The sequence below is a fragment of the Zootoca vivipara genome, chromosome Z (genome assembly GCF_963506605.1).
Source record: "Zootoca vivipara chromosome Z, rZooViv1.1, whole genome shotgun sequence".
NCBI lineage: Eukaryota > Metazoa > Chordata > Lepidosauria > Squamata > Lacertidae > Zootoca > Zootoca vivipara.
The window spans coordinates 36,776,985-36,796,043 of NC_083294.1; the positions used below are offsets into that span (position 1 = coordinate 36,776,985).

At 41.3% G+C, this 19,059-nt stretch overlaps 1 protein-coding gene across 4 annotated transcripts in view; it reads right to left on the bottom strand.

The window, feature by feature from the left end:
• Positions 1 to 19,059, bottom strand: part of STAG2 (STAG2 cohesin complex component) — a 71,860-nt gene that overhangs the window by 42,177 nt on the left and 10,624 nt on the right. For 3 of the 4 annotated variants that reach the window (XM_035112443.2, XM_035112445.2, XM_035112444.2), the window contains exons 2-4: positions 2,389 to 2,535; positions 1,153 to 1,231; positions 502 to 663 (exon numbers count right to left, since the gene is read on the bottom strand). In XM_035112443.2, the coding sequence (XP_034968334.1) occupies positions 502 to 663; positions 1,153 to 1,231; positions 2,389 to 2,432 (285 nt within the window). In that variant the 5' untranslated portion in view covers positions 2,433 to 2,535. Of the gene's footprint in view, positions 1 to 501; positions 664 to 1,152; positions 1,232 to 2,388; positions 2,536 to 19,059 lie in introns of those variants that run through there. The other variant, XM_035112446.2, reaches the window with a different exon arrangement.

Genomic DNA, 19,059 nt, shown 5'->3' on the forward strand with positions numbered 1-19,059 from the left:
CTTTCACAGTCAAAAACTGCACACGTGTTAAACTGCTGTTAATCTTGTTCAGTAGAAACTTCTGCTTTCCTCCTCACAGCTGCCCCAGAGGAGAAGGAGAGAGGATTTTATGAGCCCAGGTCTTTACTGGAACTTTAAATGCTAAAACATTATTTAGTTTATGTTCAATCATAGCCAATATGATTATATGTTATTTTATTAATTTCTTCATGAGGCCATTCTCAGTTTATAGCCAGAGTGGGGGACTGAGGGATAGATTTGAGTTTGGACAACTTTCCAGGGGTTCATTCCAAAGGTTAGACAAACAAACAAACAAAAACAAAGAGAAAAATGAAAGTATCTCTCCCCCTCCCCATAGTTGTCTCGCTGTTAAAAAAATTATGTTTTAAAATATAACATCAAGGATGTACATGAGCCCAACTCCTTAGACAGTTTCAATTTTATAGAGTGCTTTATTTACACTGCTTGAATATTCACTTTAAGACCCCTAAAAAGATTTACCTGCATAGCACTCTTGCCCATTTTAACAACTTCAAACAGCATCATGTTTTCCACACCATTCTGCTGGTGATGCCCATTCATTCGATTTGGACCACCAGGCTTCCCTGCTCCGTTTCCAACTTTCCCCTTCTCTCCTGCACCTTTTTTCCCCTTTTTACAGGTCTGTATAAATATCAAAAGCAAATGTATTTGTTAGTAAAAATATAATTGAACTAATTTTAGCATTATTATGTGTTATCAGAGGTTTAACATTTTGGAATCTTTATTTACTATAAACCACTATTAGCACCTGTTGTGTTCTGCCAATTTATATTTGCTGAAACAAATGTTTTCAACACAAAGACCGGGTTGCATGTACACAGTGGCTTTCTGGCCTGCCCATTCTAGTAGCAACCCATCTCTGGTAAAGCTGCCCCCAAAGGTGTGTGGACACTCTGGAACACATTCCATGAGAAGAACAGCTTCAACTTGAAGGGATCTGCAACCTCCCCACACACTATTACACCAACATTATTCAGATTCAAACAAGCACTTAAGTCACCATTACTGCATGGAAAAATTTTCATTCAAAAATTATATAAAATATAAACCAACTTTATTACATTGCCACCATCATTAGTCTATATGACTGAGAATGCCAGATACACATACCTTTCCTTTTCCTGGTTTCTGATTTTTTCCTTCAATATCTTCAAAATCAGTATCTGAAGAAAAATGTGTTTCAGACTCCCTAAAAAGACATATTTTTATATTCTTTGGTAAGTGTGCCTTTATTTCGAAAGTATTTTATTTACCATGTCTATTACCTGGATGCAAAATAGTGTACTCTGAACAGGGTTTCAATATGAACAGGTTTCAATATGAACAGGCAGGTACTTGTCAGAAGCAAGCCAGTCCATGGCAGTACATGGTCTCAGCATATGATACACACCATGCCAATTCAGAGGTGGAAGGAGAGAAAAAACTAGAAACCTTGAGTTAATATGTGGATAAAGAATATTTCCTACCCACCATCTGCAAAATTTAAATGTGTGACAAGAACACTGCATACGTAACAATGAAATTTGCATGCATCCATATCAATTTATCTTCCTGATGCATGCAGATACTTCACTTAAGCTTCAACTCAAAATAAACTTACTAGAGAATAAACCCTACTAAGCTCAATGGGCATAACTTTGAATAAACTCTCAGCATGATTTGCAGGAAGCGGCAAACCAACAGACTGTGCGCAATTAACATCAGGTGAACAAATCAAATTTAGACAGCACACGATTTAAAGAAAAAACAATGCAGTCAGAGGAACACTCATTTCTTTGCTCATCCTTATCAAGTAATACTTTTGTAGCATCTTAAAAAGAGCATACTCAGTAACCCTGTTTGAGCCTGTTGTGAAGTACTTCATTGCCTACACCACTGGTCTTCAACTAGTGGGTCTGGAATCACTAGTGGGTTGCAACTTGATCCAAGGCGAGTTGCAACACTAGCACTACCTTCATGTGAATATATGCTAAAAGATTAAAAAAGTGTGTCCTGGGTCTAAAAAGGCTGAAGACACCTGACATACACTACCCCAAATCTGCAAGAAACACCTCCAACATCTCATTGATCATTGAACACATATGGCTTAAAAAGCCATTATATCTGAAGAAGTCACAAGACAAATATTTATGGCAGCTACACTTTGATAGCTGCTAAATTGTTCAATCAATCTTTTTAAACAATATCATCACATAATTATTTGATGATGAAATGATGCTAGAACTACTGAGTTAATATAAGCCATAATTTTAAGGCATATACATAATAGTATATATCATTGCTGTTGGGGGGGGGGGAGATATTTTGTGGTGCTATCATTTAACATTGCTATTTTAAGGTACTTACTGAAGCAGAGCAAAGTTAGTTGTTGCTTCTTGAGCTGCTATCATTTCTTTATCATCTTCTGGAGCACTACTGTATTAAAAATGCATTCAAAGGCAGCTGTAGTTTGCAAGAGTAATTGTTTATCACTCTTGTTGCAGTAGCCTATACCTGTTAAAAAACAAACAAAAGGTTAACTCAATTTACACAGCAGCTTGTGGTTTTAGTTGTTCTCATCAAATATGTATTGTTGCTTCTTTAAAACAGGGGTCAGCAAACTTTTTCAGTAGGGGGCCACGTCCACTGTCCCTCAGACCTTGTGGGGGGCGGACTATATTTTGAAAAAAAATATGAACAAATTCCTATGTCCCACAAATAACCCAGAGATGTATTTTAAATGAAATGACACATTCTACTCATGTAAAAACACCAGGCAGGCCCCACAAATAACCCAGAGATGCATTTTTAAGAAAAGGACACATTCTACTCATGTAAAAACATGCTGATTCCCGGACCGTCCGCGGGCCGGATTTTGAAGGTGATTGGGCCACATCTGGCCCCTGGGCCTTAGTTTGGGGACCCCTGCTTTAAAAAATAGCCCCCAAAGATAAAATAAATAAAAGTTATAACTTATTTTCAAGAAGCAAAATATAGTTGTGATTAGTATATATGCATATATATTCCACAGTGCTCCTGGGAATATAAATGCCTTCAAGAGCAGAACAGATCAAAGGTCCACTGGATCTAGCATCCTGATTTCATAAAAAATCAATGAGATACTTCAAGAAACAGAGAAGGCAAACTGCAATCTTCCCTACTGTTTCCCACAAACAATAGCTTTTAAGCAGAAAATCATCTTCCAACATGGAAGTTCTATTTAGTTCTCTCATACCGGTAGTTAACAGCCAGTGAGAGACCTACAAATTTGTCTAGCCTCCCTTTAAGATCATGTAAAAAGTCCATGTAAGTTATTACATCTTGTAGTAGCAAATTTCAGATTAACTGTGCCCTTAGGGAAGAACTTTCTTATGTTTCCCCCAAGTTTATTAATGTTTATGCATTTCAACAAGTAGCCCTGAATTCTGTATTATGAGAGAGAAAATTATCTCACTCACCCAGTTTCTCAACACCATTCATACTTATATGTATCAATCAGTTCACTCCTATGAAGGTACTTCAATCCCTAGAACATTTTGGTTTACCTTTCCCCAGTCTTTTCCAGCTCTGTAATACCTTATTATAGGCAGATGATCAGAACTATACAGAGAATCCCAAATGTGGCTATACCAATGATGGAGAACCTTTTAGAGACCGAGTGCCCAAACTGCAACCCCAAACCCACTTATTTATCACAAAGTGCCAACATGGCAATTTAGTCTGAATACTGAGGTTTTAGTTTAGAAGGGGAGGTTGGCGCATCCATGTGGAGAGTCAGTGGAGTAATACAGTGGTACCTCAGTTTTTGAACAGCTTAGTTCTCGAACTACTTGGAACCCAAACACTTCAAACCCAGAAATGAGTGTTCTGGTTTTTGAACTTTTTTCGGAAGCAGAACGTGCTCTGTTCTGAGTATAACTTCCGTTCTGAGTGCCACACTTCCGTTTTCAGAATGAGGGAAGGTGGGCTGGGCTGCAAACGAGCAGGCACCTGCTGCCCTCCAGCACTGGGTCCCTCCGCCATCGCAGCCACAACAGCAACCACCCCCTCCTCCAGCTCCAGAGGCGCTGAGTGAGGGGAGGCTGGGCTGGGGCAGCAAGCGAGCAGGCAAGGGATGTCACTGCCACCCCACCCCACCCCAGCCTGCTCCTGCTCCTGCTTGCAGGCAAGTAGGAGTCTTTGCTGCAAGACAGGAGCTGGATCGGGGCTGCTCAATTGGGGAAGTGCAGGCTCCATCACACTTTCCATTGAGGGGTTCACAGCTGCAACTATGGTAGCCAACCTGCTATCAGTGGTGACACCCTTGTCCAATTCCTGACTGAAGTTTTCAACACGTTTAAAATACTGTAAGCAATAGCTAATCACCAGATGGTTCAAGTCAGGCATCCCCAAACTTTGCCCCTCCAGATGTTTAGGACTACAATTCCCATCATCCCTGACCACTGGTCCTGTTAGCTAGGGATCATGGGAGTTGTAGGCCAAAAATCTGGAGGGCCACAGTTTGGGGGTGCCTGGTTCAAGTGCCTCTTGCGAGGTTTCAAGCTGAAAACAAATGACAAAACTGAAGACCATATACAAACATTTCAGCAGTCTAAGTGTTAAATCCAATTAATCAAATTTAAATATTATCAAATGCAACTTAACACTATATTCTTTTAATTTTACACCAAAGTTCTTGAAATGTAATTTCCTGGCAGGAATAAAATGTTAAAATTAATACTGCCACTAAGTGATGCTAAAACACAATCAGCTTACCGGTACTTTTAAAAAAATTGTATCATGCTGGAAGATCACTTGGTGGAGCTCTAGCCCAAAGCTAAATAAGACAGGTCACCCAGAGGTTGACCTAGCTATTTCTAGACAGGAAGTTTAAACTGTAACAGCTAAGGCAGAACAATATTATAATGAGTAAGAATTTATATTTTGCAGCTTGCTAAATAAAATTACGTACATAAAGTACTCCCTCACTTTAATCATGCCAAGCTTATCAAAAGCATGTTGTTGTTTTTAAACAATGCAAACAAACCCCAAACCTGCTACAACAATGAGGAAGGTAGTGATTTTACAGAGTTCTGCATAGTGATTAAACTCATCACATTCATATATTTGAATATTAGTTATATTAGCTAATTTTCCAGGTAACAGCGTGCTTTCAGTTGTTGTAAGCTGAGGATTCTGCCACAAATGAACAATCTGATTTTAGAACACTGCTCCATTAAGAATTATGCAGATAAATGTCCACTGAAAATGAGAATTGCAAATAGAATGAGCCAAAACTGATCAAACCTCAGGGACAAAATATCTGTATCACCTCACACAAAATGTGGCTCTCAGTCGTTTGGAATGTTCCCATTGAAAAGTAGACTGACTGTGAACTGACACTGAGCAAGATGAAAACACTGAGGTGAATAATCCAAGATGGGGTCAGTTACACATGCAATTCATCACATGATATGACTGCAGCCTATGTGAACCAGGCCCTTCTGGATTTAAAACTATTATTATTGCATATTTCCCACGAGGGCTTGATAATGAAGCCTACATATGAAGCAAACATTACTGTTCAAGAAAAGTATACTCCTGAAGGTCCAAGATTTTTTTTAAAAAAAAATACGGTCTGCTATAGCATTGCCAAGCATTGCTAATCTTTTAACCAAATGCAATTTACAACAACAACAACAACAACAACAACAACAACAACAACCTGCCCTTCACCCTAAGGTCCCAGGGTGGGTTACAACAATAATAAACACAACATTAAAACACTTGAAACTACTTATAATCACAAAAATCGGGTGCATCATAAAAATATGCATCTCTGCTGTCATAAGCCAGAATAAAGAGGTCACTGAAACTAAAGTTTCCGGACACACTTCTGTAGACAGGGAGTTCCATATGTTAGGGGCTGCCACAGAGAATGCCCTGTTGCGAGCCAGCAGAAACCCCAAACTATGAGCCTGCTCCTTCCAGGGGAGGTCAACCCCATCCAGGACACCTTGCTCCTTGTACTGATGACACCTTGCTCCAAATCTCCTGGCAACAGCTTCCAGTGGCTTCATATAAATGTTAAATAGCATAGGAAACAAAGAATTATGGTTAAAAACCCAATTCAGGGTTATTGCTGTGTTATGGTTAATACTGACAAGGAAACAATGACAATTGGAGAAGGAAAGGTACCAGAGGTTGATGTGTGTAAGCCTGCAACCTACACAAAGCAGAAGCTGGACAGCATTCTTTACACTATGGGGGATTGAACCAGTTGTACATATAATTTTTCTCCCACCCCCTTGAAGTGGAAAATGTGTACACCTGTACACAAATGGCAACAGCAGCACTTATATTAGCACAGTATCTAATTATTCATAGGAAACCTTTGTCACCCTCACAGTCACACAATAGGCATGGTCCCATTGTTTCACTTGTGCTAGGTTGGCTTCACAACACATCTTTCTCCACTTGTGCTCTAGCCATCATTCAGCCTGTTTCATGGCCATTAGTTCACTTGTGTAAGGTGCAAAGTGGGTTCAACAATGCCTGAGAGCATTGCCAAGAGCCCTACAAGTCTTGGTGTTCCACAGCATGACAAGGGCTGCAACAGGATCACCTGCTCTATCTACGAGAAATTCCCCCAGAGCATTCAGGAATCCAGTGGACTCCATTAGTCTCCCAAGACAGATCATCTCAATCTGTCCACCACTCTGAGTGGGAAAATTGGAGCTACAAGTCCAAAGTTTACCATGAAGTGATCTAACTATGATAGCAGGGTGGCATCCACCATCCCCACCTCCAGACAATCCTTTCCTTCATCTGGAGCAAAAACCCAAACTAGGGTGTGCTCTGCCCTATGTGCTGGACCAACCTGAGACAAACCCAAAGTTGGCATGGGGCTGACTCAGCACTGTAATTCTGGGTTATTCTAACATCACACGCAAGACCATTTTTGTCAGCTCAGTCAGAAAAGATACTGGGCAGCAGGGTACACCAACAACAGTTCTAGTCTACTGTCTCCTTGGTCAGACACTACCAGCTCTTGAGACTGAGGGTTTTCCTGGAGATGGACATTATATGGAACACAGCAGCTCCTCATTCCCATACTGCGGCCTGTGCTGATGCTGCACCAAGTATCCAGGTGGGCACAGCTGGATAAGATCAACTCTTCCCAGCTCAACCACCCAGGTGTCAGCATCCTCATCCATAATCAAATCATGGATAAATGTGGTTTTATTCTGTACTGATCTAGCATTAAACAGAAGACACAGATGATGAGTAACCAGCAACCCACCACTGGAAGGGATAGGGGTGAGAAAGAAAGAGTAAATAGCCCCATCTTCAACCTGCATGGTAACCTGTCACCTCCCCATGGGTGTATCTCCTTCTACCCGTGATCAGTGAAATTGTGGTGGCATCAACTACATCCCTCTTTTCCTAAACTCCTCCCAAACACATTATGCAAACAACAACAGCCCACCCAAAAAATCTGCCACCACAAATGATTCCACAAAGTAGCTGACATAATTGAGAACAATGTTAGTGAAGGGCACAGAACTCACCCAGTCACTATCACACTAGAGCCCATCTAATAAATCCCATAGGACTTAAAACCAGCACCTATATACATGTCTGAAGCCTAAGTATGGGAATACAGGAACATGTGCACTACAAAATTCTGTCTTCCATTCTTCTTTCAAGCATTTCCTTCTGCTTCATTTAATACAGTCCCACTCTCACAAAAGTAGCAGCAAACCAAAATGAACTGCCCATGACCAATAGTTCAAAACAGGGATGGTTGTTACTGAACACATTGCAGTAATTTACATTCATCAGGTGAATATGAAATGCCTATGTTTTGTAGGTGACATGTAAATATTCCTATTTGAGAAATGTTCAGATTGGTTTTTCATTTGCATAGAAAAGCCTCTTTTATATGTCTTTATCAGCAGGCATTGATTTAGTTTTGAGATGAATTGTAGATCTAACACAGCCTTGTAAATAAGCTGTGAGAAGTTACTAGCCCGGCTTAGTGCTGACAAGGAGGGATTTATAATTGCATTTCTATGCTTGTTACAGAGGAAAGATTGATCACTTCATTTGTCTTCTGCTAGCTAGCTTACTCACCTTTGTGGAATTCTTGATCACCTGTGACTACTTCTTAAATACAAGGGTAAGCTATCAAGCTTTAATGTCCTAAAATTTTTTGAATAGGGGTAGGCAGGATGGTAAACAGCGTTTCCAGCGTTTCCGTGCACTGCTCTGGTTTCACCAAAAGCAGCTTAATCATGCTGGCCACATGACCCAGAAAAACTGTCTGCGGAAGCGGACAAACGCCGGCTCCCTCGGTCTGTAAAGCGAGATGGACGCCGCAACCCCAGTCATTTGCAACTGGACTTAATTGTCAGGGGTCCCTTTACCTTTTCAACTTACACTAGCTTAAGTGCAATGCAGAGTACAATGGATAAATCCAGACATCCATTCATGTGCAAGCAAGGGCACTTGTTTACTCAATTAAATGTGTATTCAGCAATGCAAGCATGCGTACTGTATCCAAACACAAGAACCTCCAGATGTTATACACATGCACTGTAGATTGTGCCTTGCTTTTACTACACTGCCAACCCTTTCTGTACCCCCCCCCCCGGACTTAACCCCAATGATTTGCACAATTTCTCTGCAACTTTCTTTACCGAATACAAAGCTTTAAAGAACAATTCCCCCGCAGTAGAGCTTTACTGATTAATTGATACAACAAAGAAATTATTTCATTTTGCTGTAAGGTAACTTCTCTCTCAAGTTGCCGTGTATGAAATTCACCCTTTGAATGAAGGGGAGGGGGAGGGGAGAGGTTAGGTGTAAGCAAATTAAATTATTTGACCAGAAGAGTTTTATCTTGGTTAGATGTGGTTTATTTGTTTGTTTGTTTTTGCATTTATATCACACCTTTTCTCCAAGGAGCTCAAGGTTGCATACATGGTTCCAATCCCCATCTCATTTAATTTCTACTACGCCCCTGTAAGGTAGGTTATGCTGTGAGGCTGTAAGTGGCCCAAGGTCACTTGGTGAGCTTCACAGCTGAGTAGGAATTTAAACCCTGGTTTCCCAGGTCTTAGCACTGCACTGCCTTCTCATTTAAAATGCAGGTCTTCACTTCCGCTTGGATTGCCGTAAAAGATGGCTGAAAATACCATCTCTCTGGTTCCCACGGGGTAATTTACGAACCTGTAAAGGGGAGTATGCAGCCTCCCAAAGTCTTCCCGGGGTACGGGAAGATGCAGTCTCATCGGCAGATGCCCACTACCAGCTTCGACTTAGGAAGGAAGGAAGGAAGGAGAGGTTGGGGGCACTGGATGGAAAGCCCCCATTAAATACACTGTACGAAAACATATAAGTCATGGACATGCTTCAGACAAGGAAAGAAGATTTATTCTGCTAAGCTCAGCAGAACAAACAAAGATAACTGAGAAATGTAATCAGCAAAGAAATGATATGTGACGGAGCTGAAGGAGGGAGCGAGAACTTTATAATTCTGCTTTATTATGCTTTACAATTCACTTAACAAAACTCCCTCCTGGAGAACCGTAAACATTTATAAAGCAAGCGAGATCGGAAAGTGGTGAAATTTATTGAATTAATATGGTTTCTTAAATATGAAAACTGTGTGAATTGAAAATATAAATAATCAAAGTATGTATTCTTGGATTCGCTTGGAATGTGGGTAAGATTCCTTAAAATATGGACATCAAAGTGAAGCAATCTCATTAGCGGCTGGAAACTTGTCAAGAAAGTTATGACGCAGCTATAATTTAGATTCCGCCATATTGAAGATAAAGCCGGCTACAATATTAGTCAAAGGGGGAGAGCCATAAATAAGACATTAGATGTGTGTTTATAGTTCTGATCTGGCAAATATCCCCTGAAAAGGCGCCGATCTTCAAAATAGGAAAAAATCGCCGAAAATCCTTTTTGCGCATGCGTATGGGCCTCTCCCAACCCAGAAGAGGTCATTTCCGGTGCACTTCCGGGTCGGGGGAGGCCCATACGCATGCACACAAGCGATTTTCGGTGATTTCTGAAGCATGGGAAGTCAAATTTAAATTTGTATAATTTGGCAGAAGATTTGGGTTAATTGTTTAATTGATATTTGTATAATTTGAAAATGGATTAGATATTTAAATTGGAAAATCTAATTAAAATGTTTATTTTAAAAAATGCAGGTCATTCTGACTGTGTCACCTTAAAACAGATCAGACATGGGAAATATGCTAATCAACACTAGGCAAAAACTGGCATTATACGGTAGTAAGTGAAGATATAGCAAGCTGGTGGGCAGTTAAAAGAACCAATTTATTAACTTAAGCGTTCTCTACTGTGAGACAAAAGTCCCCAAATAAGCACTCTACAAAAATTGAGAGCAACCAAACTTGACTGCATTTTTACTGCTACACTAGAGTTACTGACTGTTACAGTCAGTAGTTAAAGTTTGTGATTTGCATCAACTGGCTGAGATGAATGGGCCCTTCAAAATACAGAAGTAGACTTAAGGCACTGGCAAGTCGCAGGGGTCAGCAAACTTTTTCAGCAGGGGGCCGGTCCACTGTCCCTCAGACCTTGTGGGGGGCCGGACTGTATTTTGAAAAAAAATATGAACGAATTCCTATGCCCCACAAATAACCCAGATGCATTTTAAATAAAAGGACACATTCTACTAATGTAGAAACACCAGGCAGGCCCCACAAATAACCCAGAGATGCATTTTAAATAAAAGAACACATTCTCATGTAAAAACATGCTGATTCCCGGACCATCTGCGGGCCGGGTTTAGAAGGCGATTGGGCCACATCTCCTTAGTTTCGGGAACCCCGGGCAAGTGGGACCTGTAACTAAATTTTGTAATGTATCCTTATTATAACAGGTATGCACCTCTTCCAACCAGTCAGCCGTGCCCTCTAGGATTCTATAAGCTGCAAGGGGCACATTTTCATCTCTCTTCTCCAATTGGATCTCAATATTTTTGTGGCTCCTGAAGGCAACTGAGTATGCTCAGGTAATATTGTGCAATTCTTCTGTCATTTTCTTTTTGTATTTTTGCATACCTTGGGTTCACCCAACCACACCAATACCTCTCAATTGTTTTTCCAATGGACTTTGTTTGGCTCTAGATCTGTTGGCACTCAACCATCTCAGCCCACTATTAGATTAAATGATGGGCAAGGCACAAAAAGCATAAACCAAAAACAGGACTGAAGAACTTGTGGCCCTCAAGATATTGCTGGACTAAAACTCCCACTAGGTGCTGCATGCATAGGAAATAGAAAGGATGGAAATTGTACATCCACAGGTTCTCCAAACATCACCTAGAAATTTTATATAAATGCTTAAAGTAAAGGTAAAGGGACCCCTGACCATTAGGTCCAGTCGTGACCGACTCTGCGGTTGCGCGCTCATCTCGCATTATTGGCCGAGGGAGCCGGCGTACAGCTTCCAGGTCATGTGGCCAGCATGACAAAGCTGCTTCTGGCGAACCAGAGCAGCACACGGAAACGCCGTTTACCTTCCCGCTGTAGCAGTCCCTATTTATCTACTTGCACTTTGTTGTGCTTTCGAACTGCTAGGTGGGCAGGAGCTGGGACCGAGCAACGGGAGCTCACCCCGTCGCAGGGATTCGAACCGCCGACCTTCTGATCAGCAAGCCCTAGGCTCTGTGGTTTAACCACAGCGCCACCTGCGTTAGTCTTTTACAAATAGCACTGGAAGCAAAATAGTTCTCTGCAGAGCTCCATAGCACAAGTGCCAACAGATTGAAGAGCATTCCCCCATGCTACTTTCTAGACCACGGGTAGGCAACCTAAGGCCCGTGGTCCAGAAGTGGCCCAATTGCCTTCGCAATCCAGCCCACAGACAGTCTGGGAATCAGTATTTTTTTACATGAGTAGAATGTGTGCTTTTATTTAAAATGCATCTCTGGGTTATTTGTGGGGCATAGGAATTCATTCATTTTTTTCCTCCAACATATAGTCCGGCCCACCACATGGTCTGAGGGACGGTGGACCGGCCCATGGATGAAAAAGACTCAACTACACAAATAGGAATTGAACCACTTTACCATGTCTCTTATACCCACCCTCCAGTCAATCAAGGACAATACAAGGTAATTGATATCTAAGGTCACTGAGAAATCTAGTAGGAGTAACCAGGTTGCACCCCTCCTGTTCTTCTCAATAAGGTCACCCAAGGCTGATTCAGTCCTGAAACCAGGCCTGGACTCTGACTGAAGTGGATCCAGATAATCCATACTATTCAGGATCAGTTGCAGTAGCGCCCTCCACAACCATATCCACCAGTGGATTATTCTTTAGTAGAAATAGCCACTACATATTATTATTAATATACCCTCTCAATTTGAGTGACCCATTCACTATTTGACAACCAGAAGTTTACATGCTTCTGTAATTCCCTTAAAAATTCACCAATTTGCTTACAGGAGTGGATTATAAACCTGTTGGAATTCCTGCTTGTTTCAAGTCTCCTGCATTTTCTTTCGTTTCTAAGAATCACAAAATTGTAGAGTCGGCAGGGACCCCAAGAGTCATCTAGTCCAACCCTCTGCAATGCAGGAATCTTACCCAGTCATCACTGGGTGGGCTCAAACCACCAACCCTCTGGTTAACAACCAGACCCACTGACCCACTGTGTCACAGGTACTTCATTTAACACATTATTTTACTACAGTCATACCTCGGTTTAAGTACGCCTCAGTTTGAGTACTTTCAGTTTAAGTACTCCGCGGACCTGTCTGGAACAGATTAATCCACTTCCCATTACTTTCAATGGGAAAGTTCGCTTCAGGTTAAGTACGCTTCAGGTTAAGTATGGACTTCCAGAACCAATTACACTCATACTTCGGGTTATGTACGCTTCAGGTTGAGTACTCCGCGGACCCATCTGGAACGTATTAATCCACTTCCCATTACTTTCAATGGGAAAATTCGCTTCAGATTAAGTATGCTTCAGTTTAAGTACTCCATGGACTGTCTGGAACGGATTAATCCGCTTTCCATTACTTTCAATGGGAAAGTTTGCTTCAGGTTAAGTAGTGTAGTTTCTTGTTTCAAATTTTCAGCAGGATTGTTACATGAAGCTGGAGTGGCAATCTGTCTAATGGTTGTGCTAAATCCACTCAGAGACTTCCTATTTACTCAGCACTTTTTTATGACTGTGCTTGGATGCTGTTTATTGCTTCTTCCCTGACTGTAAGTTTCCCTCAGTTGTCACAGATGGATTTTTATATTCCAGCCCACAAAGATCTTGGGCTTCTCCGGGCTGACTGTCAAGCTGAAAATGACTTCTTGGTCTTGCACCTGTTCACCAAGAACTGGTACAGTGTCATGTCATTATTCCTTCTGAAGTACCGCCAGTGCTTAAGCCTCTCTAACAGGTTGCCAGCTGGAAACAGTATACTCAAGTACAAGGGGCTAGCATTAGTGTACCTTATCTGACTCATCCAGTATGATATATTTTTTATTTAACTTTTAAAGGTTTCTGTTAGACCCTTTCTCCAATATAGTGCACAGAGCGACCTAGATAAATAAAATGTCATTTTAAAACCAACAAATACAATAATATTCTTTCTATATATATATATATATATATATCCTTCAGTAGCACCTTAAAGACCAACTAAGTTTTTATTTTGGTCTTAGTTGGTCTTTAAGGTGCTACTGAAGGAATTTTTTTATTTTGCTTCGACTCAGACCAACACGGCTACCTACCTGTAACAATAACATTCAATATTCAGCAGTGTTTATAACATATTCTAGAACCATACAGAGAGAGAAAAATCCTTTGGGATCCAAATGCCAAAATAAAAATGCATTCACTTTTCTTGAATTTTCAAATGCCAGGTGGGGGTGGAAGTGAGACCTGCAATTTGGAGCTTGCAGGTGGTAGCTCCGCATCATAAGGTTCCATGTTATCTTACAGACATATTCAGACAGCTGAATCCAGACATCTTACCAACAACTTTTATTGCTTGCTTGATACAGTAGCAAGTACGGCAGCTAAACAATGTGACTCCTGGTCCAGCTTCTACATCTCGTAATTCCTCTGCCCCTTTCACATCTGGGTTGTCTGCTTGCAGTTGTCTTCCACTAGTGCCGGGGTCCACAGACTTACCGGGCTTCGGGCCGGTGCCTGCCGCGCCGACTGCGCGGCGGGCCGGAGGGCTGGAGAGTGCGCACCCGTGCGCATGCGCACACGCCCGGGAAAAAATTGCCGAAAATCGCTTGTGCGCATGCGTATGGGCCTCCCCCGACCCGGAAGTGCACCGGAAATGACCGGTGCACACAAAGGATTTTCGGCGATTTTTCCCGATTTGTAAGATCGCCGCCGCGCCGCGCGCCATAAGACCGGGCGGCGGCAGCGGGCGGTGGGGGTCGTCGCAGGCCGGATTGGAAGGCCAATTGGGCCGCATCCGGCCCGGGGGCCATAGTCTGGGGACCCCTGCACTAGTGTATGAATAGCTAATGTGGTGCCCTCCATATGTTGTTGGTCTGTCATGTGTGTCAACTGGTCATGCTGGCTAGGGCTGATGGGAGATGGCATAATAATATAATGACCAATGTAAGCTCATCATCCATCACAATAAATGATTATACAGTGGTACCTTGGGTTAAGAACTTAAATTTGTTCTGGAGGTCCGTTCTTAACCTGAAACTGTTCTTAACCTGAAGTACCACTTTAGCTAACGGGGCCTCCCGCTGCTGCTGCGCCATCGCCGTGCGATTTCTGTTCTCATCCTGAAGCAAAGTTCTTAACCCGAGGTACTATTTCTGCGTTAGTGGAGTCTGTAACCTGAAGCATCTGTAACCCAAGGTACCACTGTACAGGGTAGTGGTGGTAAGTTAACTTTATTATCATGTTAACTTTATTATTATCTTGTCAACTTCTCTTGGCTGGTATTGGAAAACGAAGCTGTGCTAGATAAATCATAATATTGATTAACTGAAGAAGTGTGTATGCACACGAAAGCTCATACCAATGACAAACTTATTTGGTCTCTAAAGTGCTACTGGGAGGAATTTGTTTTGTTTTGTTTCATAATATTGATGATTTTGTGGAGATACTGAGCAATACGTTGCTGGCAACCAGATCTGGAGAACCTTGTTAACTATAGTACTTGGAAGATACATATATTAAAGGAGGAGCAAATGATGCTCAGTAGGCATTTAAGTTTTTCTTTTGCTATACAAAGTCAGAATTCACCCAGAGTTTGCATGAATATGGGATCTAAAGGAAATCTTATAGGAGGAAAACAATGTGTTCAGTCCCTGTGGACTACATATTTTTGCTTGGCTTACTAGTCAGCCATTATTTATGGGCGTCTTCCTTCCCATAGTTATATGATGCAGGGGGGCAGCAAGAGAAGCAAAGTATTTCCAATGCACTGATGTATGGAGAAGGTAAGAACCAGCAGAAATTTATCCTACTGTTTGGAAGAGTTTCTGTTGTTTCTCAAGACCTCCAATTTGCAGAACAAAAGGGAGCTCTGGAGAGGAAATTTGTGTGCTGTGTGACAGATTGCCAGGAGTAATTGCTTTTGTTGGGCTGATTAGTGCATTGTGGGTGCCTGTGCAAGTCTGAATTTTGGGGAGTGCTTGGGAGTGAAGAAGGAATTCACAGTGGTGGTTATTGGTTCTTCCTTTGCCAAACATAACCTTCAGTACAAATGAACTCCTTTGATTTTTGCTATTTTACTGTTAGTCTTTCGTCAAATTTTAACTATTACAGTAATACTTTTAATTTGAAATGATCTTCTTTCTATTTTTGCTGTTCTTTCTGTAAAATTATATAAATTTTATTTTTCAGTTTTTTGAAACGTTTTAGAAATACAAATCCAATATTTCCTCAAAAAATGTATATTTTGACTTCCCCTCACCCCTTTTGCTGTTTCATATATTTATATAGTTCATAACACTGCTTTGTTATCCTTTTATTCTAATTATTAATTAATCCCTAGTTTTCCTTTCACATTAATTATAATTGCTTGACTTTGAACTAATCCTGCTAAGGAACTTATATGTGTCCACAAATGCAAATAGTCTCAGTCTTCGATAAAGTTATTTTCCTCTTGGTTTCTTAATATAGTTGGAATAATTCCAACAAATATATATATATATATATATAGCCTTTACCAATTGTGCTTGCATATTTAGTAAATTCATAAAACAAAAGCGTGTCTAAGGTGTGCAGCTAATACTCTGATTTTCTGAACTTGGCACAGAATGCAAAGGTTCACCTTATTGGATGATATACTACATCCAAATAACTGATAGTTAAATAACTGATATTATTACTCTTTACTGAAAGTATTCTTATGACATACAACTTAAAGAGTTCCTAGATGTATGCTGGTATTATGAAGCTAAGAATTACAATTTTTTCTCTTCAGATGATAAACTCTGGAAGATATGTTTTTGCACACACCTCATTATATATTATATGTGAGCAGTACTGTGAGCACAGTATTGTGTTGAAGCACAAAACAGTAGCATTCATTACGTTTTGAATTTTAAGCCTTGATCATGCATAACCTGGTAATCATAGGTGACAAAGAACAGCATGCTGGTAACTTTGAGCGATCTGCTGGAAGAGGGATGGACTGCTCCATCTGTCCCCTGCACCCACCACAGAAACCAAGTGGGCTGCCCCCTTGGTTTCAGCAGGCTGCTGGAGAGGAGAATGACCTCTTCTTTCCTCCTCTGCCAGTCTCCAGCTAGTATTTGTTATTGTTGCTGCTGCCGCCGCTGTCGTCACTATTAACTAAAAACTTTTGTGGACCTACTGAGCAAGGCTGGAAAGGCATTAAAATGCAAATCTTAAATTCAACTTTATGTAAGGAAGGGTTGCTCTAAGTCAGTGGCAGTCAAGACAGTATCCTGAAGGTGCTGGACTCGCAAATCCCATCAACCTCAGTCAGCATTGTGTATATCTCTTTTAACCGAATGGGTAGCTTTTACTTAAAATTGCTTCAGGAAAGAAGTACAAAGTGGTTCTGTAGTATTTTCCTGCAATTCTAGCAGTACACAGTACAGCCAAGGTTTTGGGAAAGACTGTACTGCACAAAAGACAGCACATCTTCACAGAACTTGGAAGACAGGAAACCTCTATCACTATGCTCCAGTTAACACAGAGATGCATTAATTACACCCAAGAGGTAGCATCATGTACAGCTTTGTGAATTACTTGTGTCACTTTAGTTATTTGGTGCAGCAGTACATTGGCACACCTGCACTGATAACATCCTGTGACTGATCTTTCTTTCTCAGTTACTGTATAAAGTTCTAGACAAATGATGAAGAAATGGGAATAACTCTGCACAAACTCTGTCTCAAACAAATGTTAACTTTTATATTGATATAGATTTTTATTCAGTTCTTTAGTGAAGAGTGCTACAGAATCTTTGATTTTATGCTAAACTTCCTCTCACCTTATTTAAAAACATAGCATTGGGAAAAGATTTCAACCTTTATTTGTTGGCATCACAGTAAATGGGACTTAAATGTCTGCCACTCACAAATAAGTAAAGATGGCACTGTTGGCCATAATGAAAAATCCAATTAGAGCTGTATATTTTCTAGTTAATCAAAACCTTAAGCTTTTGACTTATTTAGAACTGTTTATCATCTTGATGGTAAACTTGGAACATATCAAATTTAGCTGTTCAACAGTGAAAACCTAAACAGAAGGAATATTTATATCATCTAAGATTTTTTTGGGGGGGGTTACCGTGTTTCCCCTTTTTAAAGACATTGTCTTATAACTTTTTTCCTCAAAAAAAACACAGGGTGGCTTACTTTCGGTGGGATGTCTCTCTTTTTTTATTACCGGTACGGTTTTTACAGCTCAGGGCACTGCGGGACTCTCTTGAGTGCTCGGCGCTGCAGTAGCCACCGGTTCTGGGTGGCAGGGCGGCAGGCGTCCTTAGCTGGGCCAGGCGGAGGCCGCTGGTTCAGGTGCTCCGCCCACCGCTGCAGGGCGCTGCAAGCTCCTTGGCCGGACCAGGCAAGGAAGAAGCAGTGAGCCCAGCGGTGGCGGCAAGCACGGAAGCGGCAGGGACGGCGGTGGACGAGAAGGCGGAACGCAGGGATGCAGCCAGCAAGGCGGGCGCGCGATCAGCTGTTAAGCAGAGCTCTTGGAGCGCCGCTTCACAGCTGATCGCGATCCTGCAGTGCCAGTCGCCTGGAGTGACTCTGTGAGTGGAGGTGCCTGAGGGGGTTGGTTTCCGCGGCGCGGAAGTATGGCTTATTTTCGGGGTATGTCTTATATTTCTCATGTATTCCACTTCATTTCACACTGTGACCTGATTGGAGATATATGGGAAACTGTCCTTGGTAAAGCTATATCATCCTTAATCAGGAAAAACTGTACCTGTGACCATGAATTTAAGCAACAGTTTCTTACATCAATGCTGTCTCTGCAATATTTAAGTTCAACGAACAGGTTTTCCTGATAGCTGCCCTACAATTTTGTAACTTATTTTCTATAAGGTTTGTCGAAACCAATATTGACTTTCAAAAGCAAATTGCTACTATGGAATATACGTCCAATTTAATTGTATGCATAGCAGAGACTTGACTTGAAAATCTATGCTTGTGGCTCTCAAGAAATATGCATATGCTGATAGAAGATCTTATTTAGCTTGGGGGAAATTAAGCTGATACTTATTATCATGGTTTCTATAGCCAATTTGTTGCAGCCAATTTGCACAGCTTCCCCTTGCAATCTCGTCCTTACAACTAATGGACAGCAAGCAAATTTATGATCTCAGCTGATAAAAAAATAGTGTGCAGAACACATGGCTTCCTGCTGCACTAGAACTTAAGACACTGAGAGGCAAAAGATAGAAATACTGATCCAACAGAGTGGAGCAGCTAAGGCTGAACATGCAGAACTATTTGAAAGCAGCCAAAATCCTGTGTGGTGGGCCACGGGTGGCACTGTGGTCTAAACCACTGAGCCTAGGGCTTGCCAATCGGTTCAAATGCC